Source organism: Galendromus occidentalis, unplaced genomic scaffold (assembly GCF_000255335.2).
Source record: "Galendromus occidentalis unplaced genomic scaffold, Mocc_1.1 scf7180000077477, whole genome shotgun sequence".
Classification (NCBI taxonomy): Eukaryota; Metazoa; Arthropoda; class Arachnida; order Mesostigmata; family Phytoseiidae; genus Galendromus; species Galendromus occidentalis.
The window spans coordinates 70,412-89,451 of NW_003805465.1; the positions used below are offsets into that span (position 1 = coordinate 70,412).

General features: G+C 52.3%; 1 protein-coding gene across 1 annotated transcript; it reads left to right on the forward strand.

Moving 5' to 3' along the window:
• The first annotated feature begins 2,609 nt into the window (after nt 1–2,609).
• Nucleotides 2,610–16,260, forward strand: LOC100898181 (lachesin). The gene is made up of 5 exons (XM_003745078.1): nt 2,610–2,719; nt 14,559–14,788; nt 14,943–15,162; nt 15,602–15,898; nt 16,145–16,260. Exons 1-5 carry the CDS (start codon nt 2,656–2,658, stop codon nt 16,258–16,260), a joined length of 927 nt encoding a protein of 308 aa, XP_003745126.1. The 5' UTR covers nt 2,610–2,655.
• Nucleotides 16,261–19,040: the final 2,780 nt, after the last annotated feature.

Below are 19,040 nucleotides of genomic sequence, written 5' to 3' on the forward strand. Positions count from 1 at the left end.
AACGCCCAGGAGGGGGGCTGCGTGCCCTGCTCGTCCGCCTGGAAGAAAACTACGAACAGATAGAGAAGGCTTGCGGGGAATGCGGGAGGATGAGCCGAGCGGCGCGAGGAGAGCGAACGGGCCGAGGAGGTAGGACGCAAGGGAGCAGAAAAGGAGGCAATCGGGTACAAACGACCTTACCTAGTACTTGGGATCTATCGCAGTCAGCGGTCGGACGCATCCGGACCGCCGACGCCACCACCGGCGCCGGATGGATTTGACTGTTCGACTATGCAGATGATTCCAGAGACGAAACGTTGTGCAGACGACCTCAGACGGAAGACCCATTTGCTGGGGAGGGACAGCTCTCGTTCGTTCCATCTCCCCACTCCTTCCTCTGGCCCATGCAGACTCCCGACGCTCTGGCAGCAAGACTCTGCCGCCGACAGCCCCCTGCCCCATGTCCACCTCGTTCATGGCCCAGAAGATGACCTTCACGCGACGCACAGACATCGTCCGGCCGGGTGACCTCCGTATGAAATGACGTCACGTAGTAATTCATCAAACTGCAGTCGAGTTGAGCTCTGCTTGAAGAACCAAGCCATCGGCGGCGATGGTCCGCGCAGGTTGTCTGGGATCCATTAGGTACAGTAAGTGCCACTCCCATCGTCATGCCTTCTTCATACTCGTCCGCTTTCCTCGAGACGACATCCCTCTTGCTCCCTTTTGCACTGACTCGATCCCAATCGACTCCTGCCCCTCCCCCAGCGCATCAAAGGATCGCTCCGGAGATCGCTGCCTGCTCACTCGAGTGAGGAGGACGCTGCCGCTACTGCTCGACTCAGATTATTAGCATGAAACCAGCAAATGGAGTAATGTCACGTGAACGAGAGAAAAAACAAGCAGCCTTCCTGCTTAATCTCCGCAAAAAGTAGCTCTGCCTTGATTACCGATCAGTGTACGGTGAGGGATCGGTACCCGAAGGCATGCCCGAGAGAGTCTGATCGTCCCTCGGTCGAGAGTTTGGTACTTCTCGTGGTAGTCCTTCAATATAATTGAACTCACTCTCACGGGAGAAAAGACTCCATGATAATGCCGAGGATATCGGTGTCGAAGTCTCCCCCCAGGGCAGTCTCTAAGAAGCTAAAATGCTGTGAGGGACGAGTTGAATTGATGAAGAGAGTTTTAGATTCGATTCAGATTCGCTCGGTCGATATTTCATCGGCAGAGGATCTCGCGATGAACCCCTGTGTGACCGATCGTGTCCCACGGATTTCGCCACGTTTTTTTCGATCCGGACCGCTTTCTCAGTAAGTGGGCGGATCTCTCATCTCGTAATCGATGCGTACGTTCGATTCCCACGGACCTACAATCTCAGTTATGTCCGATGAAAGTGCGATCGCTCAAATTCCACGGTTTTTGAGTCCGTCGATATACATACACGGGAAGGTAGAGGACTCTTCGTCGTCCTTCATTCTTTAGACTCGAGACGAGGCAGAAAAAGAGTTTCAGAGTCATTTCATAAATATGCATCCTCAGCTACCTCCTGGCTACCCTGGGACACGCAGCGCGCACGCGAAATCCCTCGCTGGATCGGAGCTAGGGGAAGCGATCCGGAATGTCCACATTCTCGGAGAATCTTGGTTTTAGTCTTTCAGCGCGCAACTCGCTGGAGTTCCGTCCAGTCCGTCTCATCCCCGTGCGTCTCCCCTTCGAATATTAGTTGGGAACAAGAGACGCCAGTCAAGTTGGGGGTATATTCCCTTTCCATGGACGTGCTGACTCCACGCACGTCGGTGCTCCGTTGCGTGCTGTACGACCACCCGACCAAGCAGAACCAGCGAGATTGTGAGCATGTACTGGGCTGTACGTGGAGCGAGACATCGTTTGCAAGAACAAACAAATTTTCGATGACTTCTCCGTGGCCCCCCCCCCATTCCGAGCGGAGCTCTCCCGCAAGAACACCTTTTCTCAGCGTGAGACCAAGGATTCCGAACTGTCTCCTTCCAACCCAAGCTCGACCAGACTTCGACTACTTTAGAATGAGGAGGAAATCAACTTCGTCTAGGTACCTACGAGGTGACTGCTTTGTGTCCCATGGGTATAGAGCGAGGTCGGGAACTTTCGACCACTGTCGTTTGTTACGGGCTCGACACTCATTCGGTAGTTGCTCAAAACAAAGCCAGGTCAACTTTCGAAGGGAGCGATCTGGGACCAGAATCTCGAAACTTTGTCGGCACTTGGTGTCATTCGAATTCAAAAGTGAAGGCCTCGATGCAGGTCGCTATGCCGAGGGGAAGGCCTGCGTGCGAGCGTGCGTGTATGTACCTAGTTACCCTTCCCGCTTCGGCCCTTGCCGCTTACTCTCGCCCCCTGAGTTTTTGTGAGAGGGGAGCGCGTACGGGTGCTCAAAGCGCTTCGTGTTGGAGCGAAGTGATGATGTCCTCCTACGGATGGAAGAAGTTGAACAACTTCGGATGCCACTCCAACCTGGATCCACAATGTGACCATGCTGTGACCAGTGTTTGATGGACAGCGACTCCATCGGATCTACCATCGGCTCTTTGGATAAAATTTACTGTTCAACGTCCCATTGTCAGTGGAAATAGACGAAAAGGAACACAAGACACGGATAGTGTCGATACCGGTTGGAAACCAGTCTCTTCGGCGATTACCATGTGGCTATTTCTGCAAAGTTGGATTGTGGCGCTCGCATTCACAGATATACTTTTTGTCACCGGTGAGTCCGTTTCCCACGAGTTCGCTCCTGCCGGAGGGCCTGCGACGGCGTCCCGGCTGGCGGCAAACTCAATCCCATATTCGTCATCGAATGCATGTACATACGGTCCGACCCAATTATCCTCCAAGCAGGGCGGAAACCGAACCGAATTAGTCTGAGATGGAGGGAGACTTCAAGTGAGTCAACGGAAAAGGCGCGGGATCAAGATTCGTCCATCCGTCCGATCGGAAACTTCCCGGGGTTCTGACGTCTGTTCACGAAACCATAGTCGAGGTGCGCTTTCGTTTGACGTCAGAACACAGCCTCATCTAGCTTCGATGACAATACTCACAGCAGAGAATGAACGCGGTCGAAAAGGACCGAGCCCTGATCGATGCGAGCTGCGACAGCCACGCGATATCTATGAGCGACGATCAGTGCGCACTCTTGTCGCGCGCTCATCAACATTTTAGAGCAATCAGCGTTTTGGCTGCAACACGGACTCCGGTTGATTCGGGTCAGCAAGGATAAACTCTGTGTCAACCGCTCCGGTTCCGGCCAAGGCAGCGAGCGAGTGAACAAACGAGCGAGCGAGTCACAGCTGGTTTGTCAAACATGCATACTCAGCATGGGTAAGCCTCTGGATGAGGAACATGGAAGCGTCTTGGTGCCGTGTTCGCCACGGAGCGAGAAATTCTAGGAGTCGCTGAGAATTTCGGAATAAGAATATCGTTGGAGATATGGGAGTTACGAAGGAAAACGAAGGAAAGCTCACGGAAACAATGTACGTACTCCGCAACGACTGACCGAGAGACGAGCCGACCAACAGCGGGAGCGAACCACGGGATATTTCACAAGGGCGCCGCGTTGTCAGGCAACGGCGCTAAACAACTCGTTTTGCAGCCGCAAACCGCGTGGGGAGCGGATCGCTAGGAGATATGAGACGAGTTGGGCACGTCTTGACCGATCTCGGCTCTGCCCGATGATTGGGGATCGTTTCCGATAGCCTGCAAACGGAACGAAGCGAAAGCCCACGCGGCTTATCAATTATGTGTCGAATCCGTTCTCGACGTTTCGTTTCAAAACTATCTCTTGCCAATGAGCTAAGCTGATTCGCGTGATCGCGCAGCTCATTAAATAAGGCTACATTGTTACGATGTGGCAGAGATACTCTGTACGATGAGATTATCAGGTGTAGAGGTCATCGATGACCTCCCGGAGCGCTGTTGGCTCTTGCGGAACCGGATTGATCGCAGACATCATGCGTTTGATCAACGCATGGAATCGTCGTTGCGACGGGGCTATTACGGGCGATGAATACCGTTTTGGAGCATTGTAAAATATGACGGCACTGAGCGCTTGATAACTCTGTGAGAACTCCACCCGACCCACTCTCGATACGTGATGGAACGAGCCGCCTAACTGACCACGTGCGCGGATATTCATTCCCGCCAAAGCAGGCTTCTCGATGCTGTCGTCGCGAAAAACACAACGCATCCGTCATCGGCCGAGACGTCTTCGTGGAACAGAGCTGGATCATCTCGACTCCTCGCTCGGTAGCCCGACTTGATTGCTCACTTCAATAATAATTATTAGTGATGGAGGACCCGTTCCGAATGTCAGGCGGAACAAGACGCGACTACCGAGCTGCATTACGTCCTGTGCGACGGAAATGTTGGCGAGTGATCCTGTGCGGTCGTCATTGCTGACGTTCTTCTCGAGTTACCGAGCGGGGGTCTTCGAGGAATCTTCCGCGATTCGGCAGTAAGACTGCATTATCGCATTATGATGTGATTGTGATTTCGCTCATCAGATGGCGAATCGAAAACAGCTCACGACACAATTGCGCCCATGTAGCATTTGCGGTAATCTCGGTATAATGTGGGGAAAACTTCTCTCCGACGACCGTCGAAAACGACCCGCCGTCTGGTCGACTCGCAAGATATATTGTAGATAAGGCGGATTGATCCGACATCGGAAGTCATCCTGCGAAGTGGCGGCCCCCGAAAACAACAATTTTGCATTTGGAATCGAGAATAGACATCGTTGCTCCATCCTGAGTCTGACGAGAAACAGGAGCTGGCGGGTCGGGATCTGGATCTGTATCGAAAGCCTGCGATCCTCTCTTCCCTTGTGTTCCGAGGTGGGCGAGCGACTACTGTTCGGAACCGTGGAATCAGATCTGAAAAAGTAATCCGCATCCGCAGACGCGAATCGCCCCTCGATTCGGATGGCGGGAAATCCCGAAGAACAATGATATGGTTAACGCACGGACTTGAGTTCGCTGGTACCTGATGATGCTGGTCAGCAGGCGAGCAAGCTCATTGAGCAGTTATCAGATTCGCCCGGTTTTGGACATTTCGCGTTTACGACATTCGGAAGAAGACGAATCTCAAGAAGGCATCTCTTCTGACCCATTTCTTTGCCCCAAGGATGGAAGCAGAAAACATTCAAAGCGCTTAACCTCGAGATGCAATTCAGGAACACTTGGGATCAGCCATCCTGAGACGTCCGTTCATTCCGGAGCTTGCATCCGCTCAGGACTTTCGCTGCGTCGAAGTCCTCAGGACTGCGGGATGCATCGATGAGCGGGCCCCTCGCTTCGGAGCGAGGAAGGAGAATGGATTGCGTGGTTTCTCGAGCGAAGTGACAGACTCGGGAAAGTCGCTGTTTTCTCATCACAAATCGGATTGGGAGGAACGATGTCGGGGATACAAAGTGATCGTGAGAAGCGCGGTCCCAAGTATTCGCTTTGTATTCGGTACACTGAGTCTTCTTCATCCTCCGCGCTCGACGCCAGGGGAAAAAACTGAATTGTCTCTCGTTTTGATGTTCATTGTGGCTGTTTTTACGGCTCTGCGTAGAACACACACAGAAAAGAGGGAGTAGAAAGGAGGAGAGCAGAAAAAAGTTTGGAGTCACGAATCCCAAACATTGGGAGATACCGAAGAGGGAAGAAGCGCCCATCCATCTTTTTGCGTTTCCCGCGAAATAAACAAGCGCGAAAAACGACGTTCTAGCCGTGGAGAACGGACACACCCATGCAAAATCATCAATATACGTATGTTGATTCGAAAACGCCGCATTGTCCTGCCGAGGTGATTCGGTCGGCGCAGCTACTCGATGGCGGCGGTCGAGCGGGCGCTAGGTAGAGGAGAACTGAACTAGCTTCCTAGTTTGGAGCCATTTCGACCACAATCAATGCCGATTTCAGTCGCTTCGAAATCTGTGGAAGCGACTCCATAAGTCGGATCTGGATACTCGATGATCCAAGCGCAGCTCTCGACTCTCCCGCCAAAAGGCGGATCTATCTGTGGGAGATGAGCATACACGCATCGAGAGAGCTGCATCAATCGGAGGTTTCGACTGAGCTCCGCTTGTCCCGGTTCGGGCTCGGCCTCGCGGTTCAAGCTCGTGGCGCGAGCCACACCGGCTGACGCAAGCGAGGCGAGCGCAATCGGTGTGAACTCATTGATTCAGATCACGTGTGTGCCACACATCCGCTGTTTCAACTGCGGCTGCTTAATCGACAGAGTCGCGCTAGGAAGATGGAACACCGAAGCGTTTGAAGTATGGAAAGTAGACAACTACCTCTCCGAATCGGGAATTCGCGAAAAACTGGGTCTCGCGCTACGTATTCCGTGGGCGCTACTTGGCTCGATCTCACTGAGAACGAATGAGAACGAGAATGCGAATCGATGAAATCCCTCCGATTTCATCGGATGATTTTGGGACGCAGCGTATACGCACGTAATATCCCGATCGCGATGACGACGTGCTATGATCATTCGATCGGTGTCCGCGGCAGCGCCGAGACCAGCCACGGTGCTTGAGGAGTGCGGAGGCCGAGTCGGTCCGTCAGTCAAGGGAGCGCTGATCGCTTCGCCTCATCGGCTGCGTCCGACCAATGACTGACTGAGTCAGCTCGAGCATAGCGCGTATAACCGACTACGAAGTGACCCCCGGCAATTTTACCCATCCTACAAGTAGTGACCTCCGACTCCTGACCGCCTGGCCGTGGCAGCTACGTGCATCGGGGATATGCCCACGACGTCGGAGGCCGCAATCGGAGCCTCCTGCGCCCAAGACCTTGTCCAACGATACGGCGAACTTTTCCAGCAGTAAACGCTGCGTCGAGTCACAGCTGCGCCGACGGCAGCGGACGGAGTCACTCGGCTCTCATTTACCGACGATCATTATCACAAGGGGAGGATACTTATGAGCATGTCTGAACGTGTCCGCGGAGCGCGTGGATTTTGAGCGACTATAATGCATGTAATCCACAAAGCGAGCCCAAGTACCTGGCTACCGATCCACAGAGCCGCCGTGCGCTTATGACAACATTGTTACGGTAAACAACTCAACTATACTTGGACCGGGTCGACGATGTCAAATGGGAAGCCACTACGCACTGAATAAATTGGCGAGAAAGAGCTGCGGTGGGACTGGGTTCACGGGGGCCCATTTCGTACCCAACCGCCTCAGAACGCCGGTCACTTCTCACTTCTCGTTTCTCAAGCTGACACAGACTCACATTTCCTTTTTAAATCCAATCCAACATACGAATATTCGGAGATGGATCTATAGGCTCGCCGATCGTGCATTGCATTCATCGAATCCATTCGAACTAAACTGATTATTATCATTATTGATTTTGATCATAGCAAAGTGAGGATCGGATCCCATCCACTCGAGTCAGAGTCATTGCCGAACGGAATATAGGTACCCATGATTCTGCAGTCACTCAGGGAACCGGCTGAGATCTGTTTCACAATATAAGAGGCGTATCGGTGACTCGCCCAGTCAGAAGCAGCGGATTCTGGTCACGAGGCTGTGGTCCACACGCTATTCGACCCGTGCAGTAGTCGAGTGTCATTGGTCATGGCAGCCGTCAGATCTCATCGTTCGCAGCGCGTTCGTAGTCGAGGACTGCGCCCTGGTCCTGGTAGGTCGCTTCAGTTGAATGCTCTCCAGTGTGAAGTTGGTCGCAGCCATTGCCGTCATCATTTGTAGTCGTCGTTGACGTCCTCTCAATCGGGTCCGCTCGCCGAATAGTTTGCCGACCTTGAGACCGCCCAGAGGAATTCTACTGTGACTTCGCAATCAATATAAATGCGGATGGACTCGTCCACACGGACGACTCCCCGGAGCAGCGCTTCCCAAAGACGCTCGATATGGTCTCCGATAGGAGCTTGCAAGGATCGCGACGTCTACTCCTGGGAGTATTCAGATACGCACCTTTACATATTATGATGCAGCGCCCGTGGAACGAGACCGGATCTCCTCCGTGGCGTATGCGGAGCTTCCTGTATGAGTGGTGTACATTGGAAGAGGGAAATTCTCCCGGCTCTCAGATGATAGCGCTTTAATGACGACCCCTTTCCCGTCACGCATTCCCCTGGGAAATAATCACTTTGTGCCGCTCTAAGGCTTTTGGGGGCGGGGGTATTTCCTTAACTGTAATAGTGACCAAGTTGTGCGATGGCTGCTCATCCCTATGCGCTATCACAATTTCACGGGGCCGCAGAAGTTTGAAATACACCACACCCTTTTGGTCCCTCGACCTATGGAGAATTGCCTTCGTTGGCCTAAATGCTCCGCTCGGCGCTTGCAGCGGCCAGCTCTGCGAACCTCCGAGAGCGTTTCCCCTGCCCCGTATTCGCTTCTCCTCCGGGTCGCTCCATCCCTGGCGACAGGCTCAGACAGATTGGTGTGTCTCGCATGCAGGGGAAACGCATCGGACGGATGGATGACCGGTTGTCGCTCTTTTGATGAGTTCGTCATCGTACGCGGTTACGAGGTCCGCGAGCTCGGCGAGCAGCATTGAAACATGAATGAGATTCTCCCTATCACTCGAAATGCGCTCCCGCGCAATTCCATCGATATCCTACGCGATAATTAGTGATGATGATTCATCACTTACCTATATCGGAGCACGTGTAGCCGGAAGACTCGTTTCATTACGCTCAAGAACCGGATTTCGGGGATTTAAATTGAATGTGGGATTGAGAATCGATCGCATCATCGGGCAGAACCTCGATGGCGGAATTCGCATGAGATGATCGTACTTCTCTGTCGGGATCAGATAAAATGTTCGAGATCGCGAAAATCGGCGTTAGCTCCGCAAGCAGCGTGACTGGAGCTCAAAAGTGCTTGAGATCTTCAGCGATCGCCATGCTCTCCCGGAGTCATGGTCTAGCAAGAATCACTATCAAGTAATGAATCACTAGCCGTGAGGGCGCTTCGCGCTAAATTGCCCGCGTGCCGGATGCGATACTCTCGAAGCCCCGAGCGAGTTTGTCGAGAGTTGTCGACAGAAAGCACAGATGACGGACAACCACTGCTTAGAGTTCTCGTACTTGTCGCTGAATCTCTTGAAGAATGTGCGCAGTCCGCGCGTGAGTCTCAACGTTCTTCTGGTCGAAGTCGTTCACAACGGAAATGGGGGAACTCCGCTTGTAGTTCGAAAATATACATGGACGCAGAGTCGGACTCTCCCTTCGCTGCTATGGAGCCGGTAGAAAGAAAACAGTAGAAGTATCGAGGGCATCATCTGTCGGATACACCACAGAATAATGGATGACAAAAACTCTTCGTGGAATAATGTACGTGTAATTCTTATGGAAACGCGAAGGGAGCTGTCCTCATAATTTCACAGAGTTGGGCGCTCAAAATAACATGATAGAATGCGAAAGAACATCATACAACGCGGAGGGACATGATAGAATGCGAAGGAATACGGAAGTTATGCGACGCATACACAAGCTCTGGAAGACGATGAGCTCCTGAGGCTAGCAGGTTTAAAATCTATTGGAACCCTCGTCCCTCTGATCACCCCGATCATGTTAGCTTAGTAGGCTGCTGCGTCCTCTTTCGAATCGCGCCTCGGCGGAAAGGCCGGAGCACCATGTGGAGAGAGCTAGCGGGGAGGAGAAACATCCAGCGAACACCGGAGAAAAACTCGCTAATTTTCCGGAATAACTTGAGAACGATGCAATTGATCGAGTGGAGAATTGCTTCTTACGCTGGCAGGAATGATTCTGCATCGTCACGCTGTAATTTGATGCCCTTCCACACGCTGATAATTCTGATTTGTGGTATGGTGACGGACCGACATTACTGCTCTATTCTATAGGGCGATGTTTGATTGCGGTGATGTAGTTCACGAGATATGCGTGAATGAAACTCATCCTGGAGGACTCATTGTGCCAAGCTATCTGATTTCCCTTTTCAATTTCAAAGGCAGGAACTTGGTTGTGGGGGGAGCAGACTGGCCACATGGCCGATGCTGCATATCCGTCTATTCGCTTCTTTCACGCTCATACCGCCTTGGAACGCTGAGATTGAATGGGGGAAGAATACAATGCAGATCAGACCACGACGATAAGGAACTTCGCGCCACGGGGAGAAGATTTTCAATCTCAGTTCGCGCGAATCAGGAGCAATGAGTCACAGAGTCTCCACATCAGATCTTCATAGGTAGCCTCATGGAAATATCAGATTGAGACCTCGGTGGTTTCGTCGCATGTGGGCTCTCAATTCGGTGCCGAATTCTACGGTACTCTCCTCGCCCGATCCGTGAACGGCAAGCACAATAAAAATTACCTATCGACCGGGATCCTTTTTACGGCCGTACCGAGATTTCCCATCAATCTAAAGAAGGAATAGCCGAGCCCGAAGACAGAGCGCTCCACATTTCCGCGCTCTCTCTGTGCTCGCCAATGTTGGCAATGTACACCGATGTGCTGAACATCCGGTGACTTGATTCAATTAGAGTGTTATTGTTCCTTTTTTTTAATTCGTAGAAGTGCTCTCCCGAAGGAGGTCGCTCAGAACTAATGATGATCATCGGAAAGTACACACGATAAGGGGTTTCGAGTTGAACCGGTGTTCTTTCCCGTCGACTTTTCGGCCCGTCCAGCTTTTTTGAGCTTCGATGAGCCTGACGTGTATTGATGCGCGCCTCCCAGCTGCTCCTTCTGTCCGGCCCTTCTACTATTTTTTCCCTGACCTTCGACTAGTCGCTGTCGGATGAAGTCGAAGCAATGTCCCCAGCGGATGTAATCTATCTCCGAATCACCCGAATCGTGGCGGAAGGAATTCGGGAGCGATTCCCGTGACCGCGATCTTCGAAGTCCGACTGCGTGCGAAATAGATGGAGACATGGGCGAAAACCCTGAATGTCGAGTTCCACCACTCAAACACGCTCCCGAATCAACGTCCTCGGACGTGTGCCGGGTGCCGGGGATCCTGGACCATTATCCTCGCGAGTAGGTTGGTATTCAGGGTGCACGGGGAGCTAGAAGAATGTCTGAGTTTGCTAATTGAGTTTCGAGATTGCGGAGAAGAGACTCCGACGGGAACTAACTCCCTAGCAGCAAAAATGCGACACAGCACATCCCGAGACATTTGAACTAGGCGTTCCGAGTTGAGGTCTCAGACAGAGGGAGTGAGCTCCGTGCCTCTCGAGGTCCTTCGACCGGCACCCGAAACCTCTGATTCGGTTATTTCTTTCCCCAGTCTCAAAATTGGTGTCTCGTTCCGGAACTTGTTTGTGCGCCTCTCGTCTCTGAATCTGAAGCAACGAGTCAGGAGGGCGGGGTGATGGCGAAACAGAAATGTTGGCATGCCAAGAACTTTGAACACTCTCTTCGCAGGCAACTGTGGGAGCTGTCTGTAAACAATGACACCTCTCTCTTTTTGAGTGGCTGACACGAACAAACTCTAAAACGCTCTGGCTCAGCTGGCATCTGGAATCTAAATTGCTTTCAGCAGAAATTGAATATTTCGCCGACAGAAACACTCCTCTTCCAACTCTCGAACGATCGTTCAAAGCACAGTTACTGACAGCTCTGCGTGCGCTACAGATATGCAAGTACTCTGTGATTTTCCTTGCGTGAAGCTCATGAGTCGTCAGGATGTTGGGATACGAATCTCATCCCGTTGCTTATCCCGCCTTGATGGGTGAGACGCTTTCGACGAGACGTTCTGCAAATGCATTACGCTTCGGAGGGCGCGACGACCTTGAGAGACATCAACAGAATGCAAACAATCAGAAAGATTCCGGGCCTTGAACCCGACTCGAGGCCATCAGTCCTCACGCATCCACGCACAAGCTTGCCAACAGCCGCACGCATGCATTTCCCCCATTCGGACTGACTCCAGGCGAGCCTCTGGCGCCGTGATTCAGCGAACGGAAGTATTCTGAATTGCCGACTGGAATTGCGTTCCATGTTCCGCTAGAGCAAAGTGTTATTTTTTTCTATCAGCTGTTGTTTTCCCTGGGGGATTCCTCCTACGCAGAGTGGGCGCTTTAGTGTAACCGATCCTAAGCTATGGCACTCTGGAGGGATAGATAGACTGCGCGAGGAACAGTGCCGCTAGGCGGAATCGAACGTTCCCTCAGGACCACGTGGGAGATAGCCTTTATGTCTCTTCTGAAGCTCCTCCCCCCCTCTTTCAAATTGATGCAATAATTATTCGACACGTTTTTGTTCGCCCCGAGCATCGCAATCCTGTCCATAGATCCCTGAGCTCCGCGGAGCTCTTTGGTGCTCTCTGGCGAATCTTTCGATGATGCATCGTCTTGACAACTTCCACGGGAGCGAGAGCCTAGATTCAGAATTCGAAATTCCTCTTCATCGTCGAAATATTCTAATTACACTTGGCGGAATCGAGAATCCTTGTTTCGAGCTCCCGAACGCCAATTCCGTCCAACAGCGATCCCCAGGCGATCCTTGCCGTAATCGGCCGCCGATGTTTCACATCCCGATCGGATACGGTCGAGTCGGCTTCGTCAACAACACACTTGTCTGCCGGGAGAAGTCGCTATGGTTGCGAAGGGTATCGACCCATTCCTCTGACATTATTCCCTCTCTCCGGCTATATACACACAAGACATTGAGGTCGGGAAGCCCAAAACGTGACCGAATCGTAATCTGCGTCCCCGGATCGAGTGCCGGGGTACAGGTACCGAAAGCTTCAGCTGATCATTAAGCCGATTATCGAGACAATGTCGACAACACTAACTGTGTACCTGGCTGGGGCGACAAAGACGAAGAGCAGGGAAGAAGATCGCAGAGATCCGAGCGACAGGTCGCGGAGACTGTTCAACGAATGAGAAAATATCATCAAGCCGCAATCTACTGGAGGTGTTGGAACATACGAGCGGTGGGAATAAGGATCGATCGTTTCGGTCGATAGATGAGATTGACGAGTTTAGGGCCGCACTTCATCTTCTTGCCCCGAATGCCAAATTTGTTGCCACTTTAACGCACACGAGGAAGTTTCAGCAAGCACTCACGCAGAGCATAGGGTGTGTGGATGCAGGAATAAATACGAGAGCCGCGGGTGTCCGGAGGATCTCCGACGTATATGAAGCCTCTGGAAGAGTTATGCATTCTACCTGATACGAGGACGGGAGAGGAAAAAGTTGTCGCTGCTACAGTAGCCGTCGTCTGTTGTTCCTACGCAGATCCATAATTCAAGTTTCATCTGTCACAAGGGATTGAGCTGGAGGTCCGTCAGAATGGAGGCGGCAACGAACTGCGCTAGAAGGTCGGCTGGCTGCGGCCTCTTCTATTCCTACGCTTGCGTTTCTCGCTTAGGAAGAAAAGGAATGGAGCAAGCGAGCAGACGGCCGCAGAGGCAGTAACCGCATGGGTCCGACCCAGTCGGGATCGACATTGAAAGATTGATTGAAGCAGCAACCGATGGCAGCAGATGGAAAGCGAGGCGAGTTCAGAGAAGCTCTCGCTATTTTACGAATAGACGTCGAGACGGAGCCTTGCTGTATGCTCGCATCGTCGCTCGGAGTGTCGTTTGCTGTTTTCGCAAACCATCGCATTGAGAGGTGATTCCTTCTGCTGCCCCAGGAGACATCCACCTACTACCTTCCTCCGTGAGGGATACCGTGAGATGAGATGATTGCTTGGTTCATTCCTGCCGACTTCACAACATGCCAACGTGATGGATCTTCAGCCCAGGGTCCTCTTTCACCCCGGAAGTTTCCATGGGCTCGAACCAAGGACGCTCTGGGGGGGATCCTCCTGCTAAGTTGGGGGAAAAGTACCACTCATGGAACACGTACCAGTTTCGGAACTAGCGATTCGACAAAGTATTCCATTACTGGTCGCGGTGTTGTCCCACAGGCTTCATTGGGAAGTTCCGAAACTGCTCCCCCTCCCCAAAGATAGCTGGGAATGAATGGGAGTTTCCCTTGGGTGTTCCAACACCGGTACATTCACCCTTCAGCCAAGTATCAGAGATCCCCTCCTCGAGGCGGGTTTAGCACCCAGTGGAAGACTCACGATTCTTCGCCGCATCAAAACGGGTGGGCGGAGACTACAGCAAAAAGGATATGTGAGCTCCGGCATGTTCTCCGAAATCTCGGTCATCATCCTGAATACTCGCGGAGGGAGTCGATAGGAGGGGCGTCCCGGAATATTCATCAAGACTCTTCCCCGGTCGGATTTTGGCGATTAGACGCAACCAGTTCTCCTCTTAGTGTTGTCAAGTGGACTCGAGCCCGGAATCTAGCCGGAATTAGGCTATTTCTTGGGCGGAACCATGAAGCAATAATTCTGAGTTTCGTTCATCATGAACGAGGTATTGCTCGAGGACACTACCCCGGGCGGCAGATGTACCTGAACGAATCAAGGCCCGGCCGCGAGTCTCCATGACATCCGTAATCGGAGCCATCAGACCCCTGCGCCGCCGCCTCGACAAGCTTGGTCAATCTGTGTTGAAGTAGGACGCACGTTTCCGCAATCGGCTTGATGCGCGTTCTAGCGCCGCCTCGGTCAGCATTCAAAAACCTGTCGACGAACGAGGCTTAATTCGGTTCCTTCTGTCTTTACAGCTTCAAGGCATTTAGACGACAAAGCGAGTTCGGAGCGGCCGCGAGCCGAGCCTTTCATCCAGGTCGCGGCTACCGGTGACGACCCCGACGGGCCACCACCACAGAACTATCAGCAATTCTACAACAAGGTTCTGCCTCAGTTCGATAACTCCACGGCAACAAACATCACGACGACTGCGGGGAAAACAGTCTTCCTCCCATGCAGCGTGCGACATCTATCCGACAAAACAGTGAGTTCTGTAGCTTCCATTGAATCCCCGTTTCCCTCAGCTGTTGTCGAGCACAAAGGAATTCTTTCCGCTCTGCGAGTAGATTCCCCCCCCCCCCCCACCCGACGCCCCCACTGTCCCAGAGAGTAGTCATAATCCGTGGAATTCTTTGCAGGTCTCCTGGATACGACGTCCGAAAGACGCGGGGCTCACTGTGCTCACAGTCGGCCGCTTTCCATACACGAACGATCCGCGTATCCGACCAGTGCATTTAGACAACTCGGAATCATGGGCCCTCGAAATCAAGTATCCCCAACAGAAAGACAGTGGCATGTACGAGTGTCAAGTCAGCACGTTGCCCAAGATCAGTCGCTTCGTTTCGCTCGACGTCGTTGGTACGTACTAGAGTAATCCGCTCGCCAGGGTCCACGGGCTTTGTGAGACCGACAGGGGATTCCGCGTGGCTGGAAACGTTTCCAGCGACTCTGCCGTCGTTAGAGGCCCGTGCTGATTTCGGCCCTCTTCTCCCTTCCGTGGAGTAGCGCTGAGCGAATCAGGCCCCTCGGATCTCAGTCACCCTCAGCAGCAGCGGGAGATAAGTTGAGATGTGAGAAGGCTGTTGGGGGCTTCCCTCTGCATACGCGTTTGGGACAGTGCGGCAGTCGGGGGGCGACGGGGACGCGATAGGGTTAGCAGAGGGAAGAATGAATGACAAAAGAAGAGAAAGTGGAGGGGGTGATCCCCGGCAGAATTGGAGCCGAGTGACGACGGTTCTGGGGCGCTTGCTCGACACCATCTGGTGCACTCATCGTCATGTCTCTTGCTTTGTTTCAGTTGGCAAGGCCAAAATCAACGGAGGGCCGCAGCTGTACGTGAACGCGGGAAGCAGTCTGAACGTGTCGTGCGTGATCAACGGTCCGCCGGCTGGGAGCACCGAATACGTTTTTTGGTACCACAACCAAGGAATGCTCAACTTCGACGCGCGTCGAAACCGTATTCAAGTATTGTTCAATGCCGATCAGACGGTAAGCAGTCTCGTGATAAGAGCTGCGGCAGTTAACGACTCCGGCAATTACACCTGCGCGCCATCGAACGCCGACCCTGACTCGATACAGGTGTTCGTCGTAAATAGTGAGTATTCCACGAACATACTCTTCGCCGATCCGTACTTCAGACAATAAAAGGATTGCGATCGTTAATCGTCACTATGGACTCCTTCGCTCTTCGGGGGCGGGGAAATCGAAGTTTTGAGAATTGGCTCTAATAAGAGTACTTGTGGGAGAATTACGAGCGTAGACGGTCAGGGTATGGGTGGTGAATACTTGTGCGAGCAAGTCAATCGCTTGTTCTCTAATTAGGGAAAATCGCTCTCTGCAGACGACTCGCCCGCGGCCATGCAAGATAGCCTCAGTTCACCCGGCCATAAGAGCTCGTTGTCGAACCGCGAACTGCTCCTCTGGATGTTATTACTGCCTGTCTATTTTCTTCTGTGACTGCGAGAGTGCCACTTCCAACTGCGCAGAACCAACCGAAGCCCACAAGCCGCTATTTCGAGGCCGTGCGATTTGTAGTTTCTACCCAATCGAAGGAAACGAGGAAAAACGGTAGGTCATAGGTCATGGGATACGAGACGAATAATTTCCCAATATCTTCGATACAACTTGGCCTGGCGGCCCCCATGTGCCGCCCATTGACATCCGATTCATGGACTCTTGTCAAGATCAGAATCGTCAGCGTAATCCTCAGTGTCCGATCTCTGTATCTCCGCTGCGGTCTTTCTCGCGAAGCACCTGATCTCAGCAAATCGGAAGACACGATATCTCTGTGCCTTGCACAGCTCGTATTCTCGTATAGCAACAGCGAGGAGCTGCTCGCGCGCGCACTCCGCTCGCAGAGTTCGTCTATCGGCTCGTCATCAACAACGACAAACTGTCAGCATGAGAGACGACGCGGACCATCGTGTTTTCCCGGTCAATCTCGAATTATGACGCCCTTAATTACGTGCTGGGCCGGTCGAAGACGGGGAATGAAAAGTTAAGCCGCTTCGGAGGGCCGTGCTGATAACGCTTCTCTCTTGGTTCACAGATGACGACGAATTGTCTAGCCGGGAATCAATTGTGATATAGATCCGGAGCGCAAAAGTAGAAGTCGCAACACAAAGCATCGGAGAAGTCAGGCCGAACAAAATAATTTCTCAATCCACGCAAGAGCGTTTGAGTGGAGCGACCGATCAGCTGTTCCGCAGAACGACGGTGACGGACGGACCAGAACGATGGGACTATCGTGACCGAGAGACGAACGCGGCACGTAGTCTCCTCGCGCCGATATCGATGTGCTTGTTGATAGGTATACAGCCACCAAGCCAGACACGATCGGATTAGTGCGACCGGATCCGATGCACGCGGAACGTAGTTATAATTGTATACAATGTGAATATACCCGACGAAATAAAGGGAAACGGATTGAATGAATAATTCTATCAATGGACACCGGAGCGACTTCGTTGGCGAGAGTGACTCGGCCACGACGTGTACATTCCTACAGTCAGTTACGTACATACCTCGCTAGCTCGTGTCAAGTAAAAGGAGCGTGAGCGGCTCGGGAGGCGACGATCTTTCGATGGATCGGTCGTCTTGACGATCGAACCCAGCGAGCTTCTCGACTTGCATTAATAAATCATCAACTCGTCCGTAGGAGGGCGACCATGTGATGAGTATACTTCGAGAACCTCTAAGTGAATCTTTTCGAAGATCGCTGGTTCCTCTCTGCGATCACGCATCGACCGGTCCGGGACTTACAATCAGATGGCCAACCTCTCTTGTCTCCGGAAGACTGCATTGGAAGATCAAGAGAGAAACTTGCAGGCTCCAGGTCGCTCAGCGGTGACCGTCATCACTGATCAGAAGCAAGTTCCGAGGAGACATGATGGGGAGAAACTCGCTGCCTTAGCTTGAGGAGACCATATTTGTTGCTCAACCGTGGCCTCTGCGTAGGGGTGGCCATCTCGAATTGACTCCATCTGATTCAAGAATGTACGTCCACGCCTCAACATCCAGGGAACAAAAAAGTCCGGCATATGAATATTTCCGGTAGTGCCTGAACTTGGATGTATCGCTCAAATCCTCTCAAGCTGAGCTACCTACATACATTCATCCAATGTCATTGCAATCGATGGGCACTCATGGGACTCAAATTTCTGAGAGGAATCCAATCCAGTAGACGCAGACGGCCTCGACGGTGTTTTTTGTACATGTTCTATGTTGTATATAAGAATTCAGTTCGGTTCTCAATGAGGTCTCGGAAGCGTGCGAACAAGCAGGAGGGGCGAGGTACATGATGTGTCGAATCAAACAGAACAATGATCGAAGAGTTCAATAAAGTCACGCGAAATTTATTGATTGCAATATGTTGGAGTCTTGCCATCGTCACGCGATTCTCCTGACTGAGAGCTCACTGCTTGTTCACGGTGTCTCCAGTGAACTAGGTTTGCTGAGCTCTTTTCCCCTAAGGTCAGCGGAATATTCAGAGATGGCACATCGACGCCAGCTCTCGGAAACGTCCCAAGATACATCTCATAATATGATGGATCCCGGATCATACATCCGACTCCGATTCGCCTGCGATCCAGGGGAGGACCAAAGAAGATATACTCCATGTCTTCTTTGCGGGCACTTGCTCATGGAGCTCTGATCTTTGCTCCTAAATGTGCTCGCGGTCGAACACCATCACACCGAATATGGCCCGAATCTCCGAGAGATGACGAGGGACGAGTCAACCATTATAATTCTTCCGAGTATCATAAGTATTTCTTCCAAAAGAATCAACTTGACGAGGTAAGAGCGAATCGAAGGTCCACGCTCGGCGGATGGGGAGGTTGGTCCTCGGCTCGGATCCAGGTGTCGCTCTGGAGGGGGAGCATCTGCGTTTTGCTTTGTTTTGCTGTTCGCGACGGAATGTGCAAGATGATTGTTGAAACAACCTTCGGACTCGCGACAGCTATGTTTCTCCATCGTTGAGAACTCATACTCCGCCTCAGACCTGAGCCAGAGCCACATTGTATCTGATTTTCCCTCTGAAAGCCGTTGCTCGGCGCTCTCGACCCCTTTTCGCCGGTTGTTTCTTTTTTTTGCTTCATTAGGCACTTTTTCTTGCTTGCACGCTCGCCGCCGGGGCAGTCCGTGTTTTTCTCCTATCTGTTCCCGAGCCAGCGAACGGAGAGTGCCTGGGTGGCAAAAGTCGGCTTCGTCCTTTTGTCGACACCACCGCCATCGAC

What these genes read in the sequence shown, in the direction of transcription:
- LOC100898181 (XM_003745078.1), top strand. Translation starts at nt 2,656, where the DNA reads ATGTGGCTATTTCTGCAAAGTTGGATTGTGGCGCTCGCATTCACAGAT. An exon ending in GACATCTATCCGACAAAACA is followed by an intron (nt 14,789 to 14,942) that starts GTGAGTTCTGTA and finishes AATTCTTTGCAG; the next exon opens with GTCTCCTGGATACGACGTCC. An exon ending in CGTTTCGCTCGACGTCGTTG is followed by an intron (nt 15,163 to 15,601) that starts GTACGTACTAGA and finishes GCTTTGTTTCAG; the next exon opens with TTGGCAAGGCCAAAATCAAC.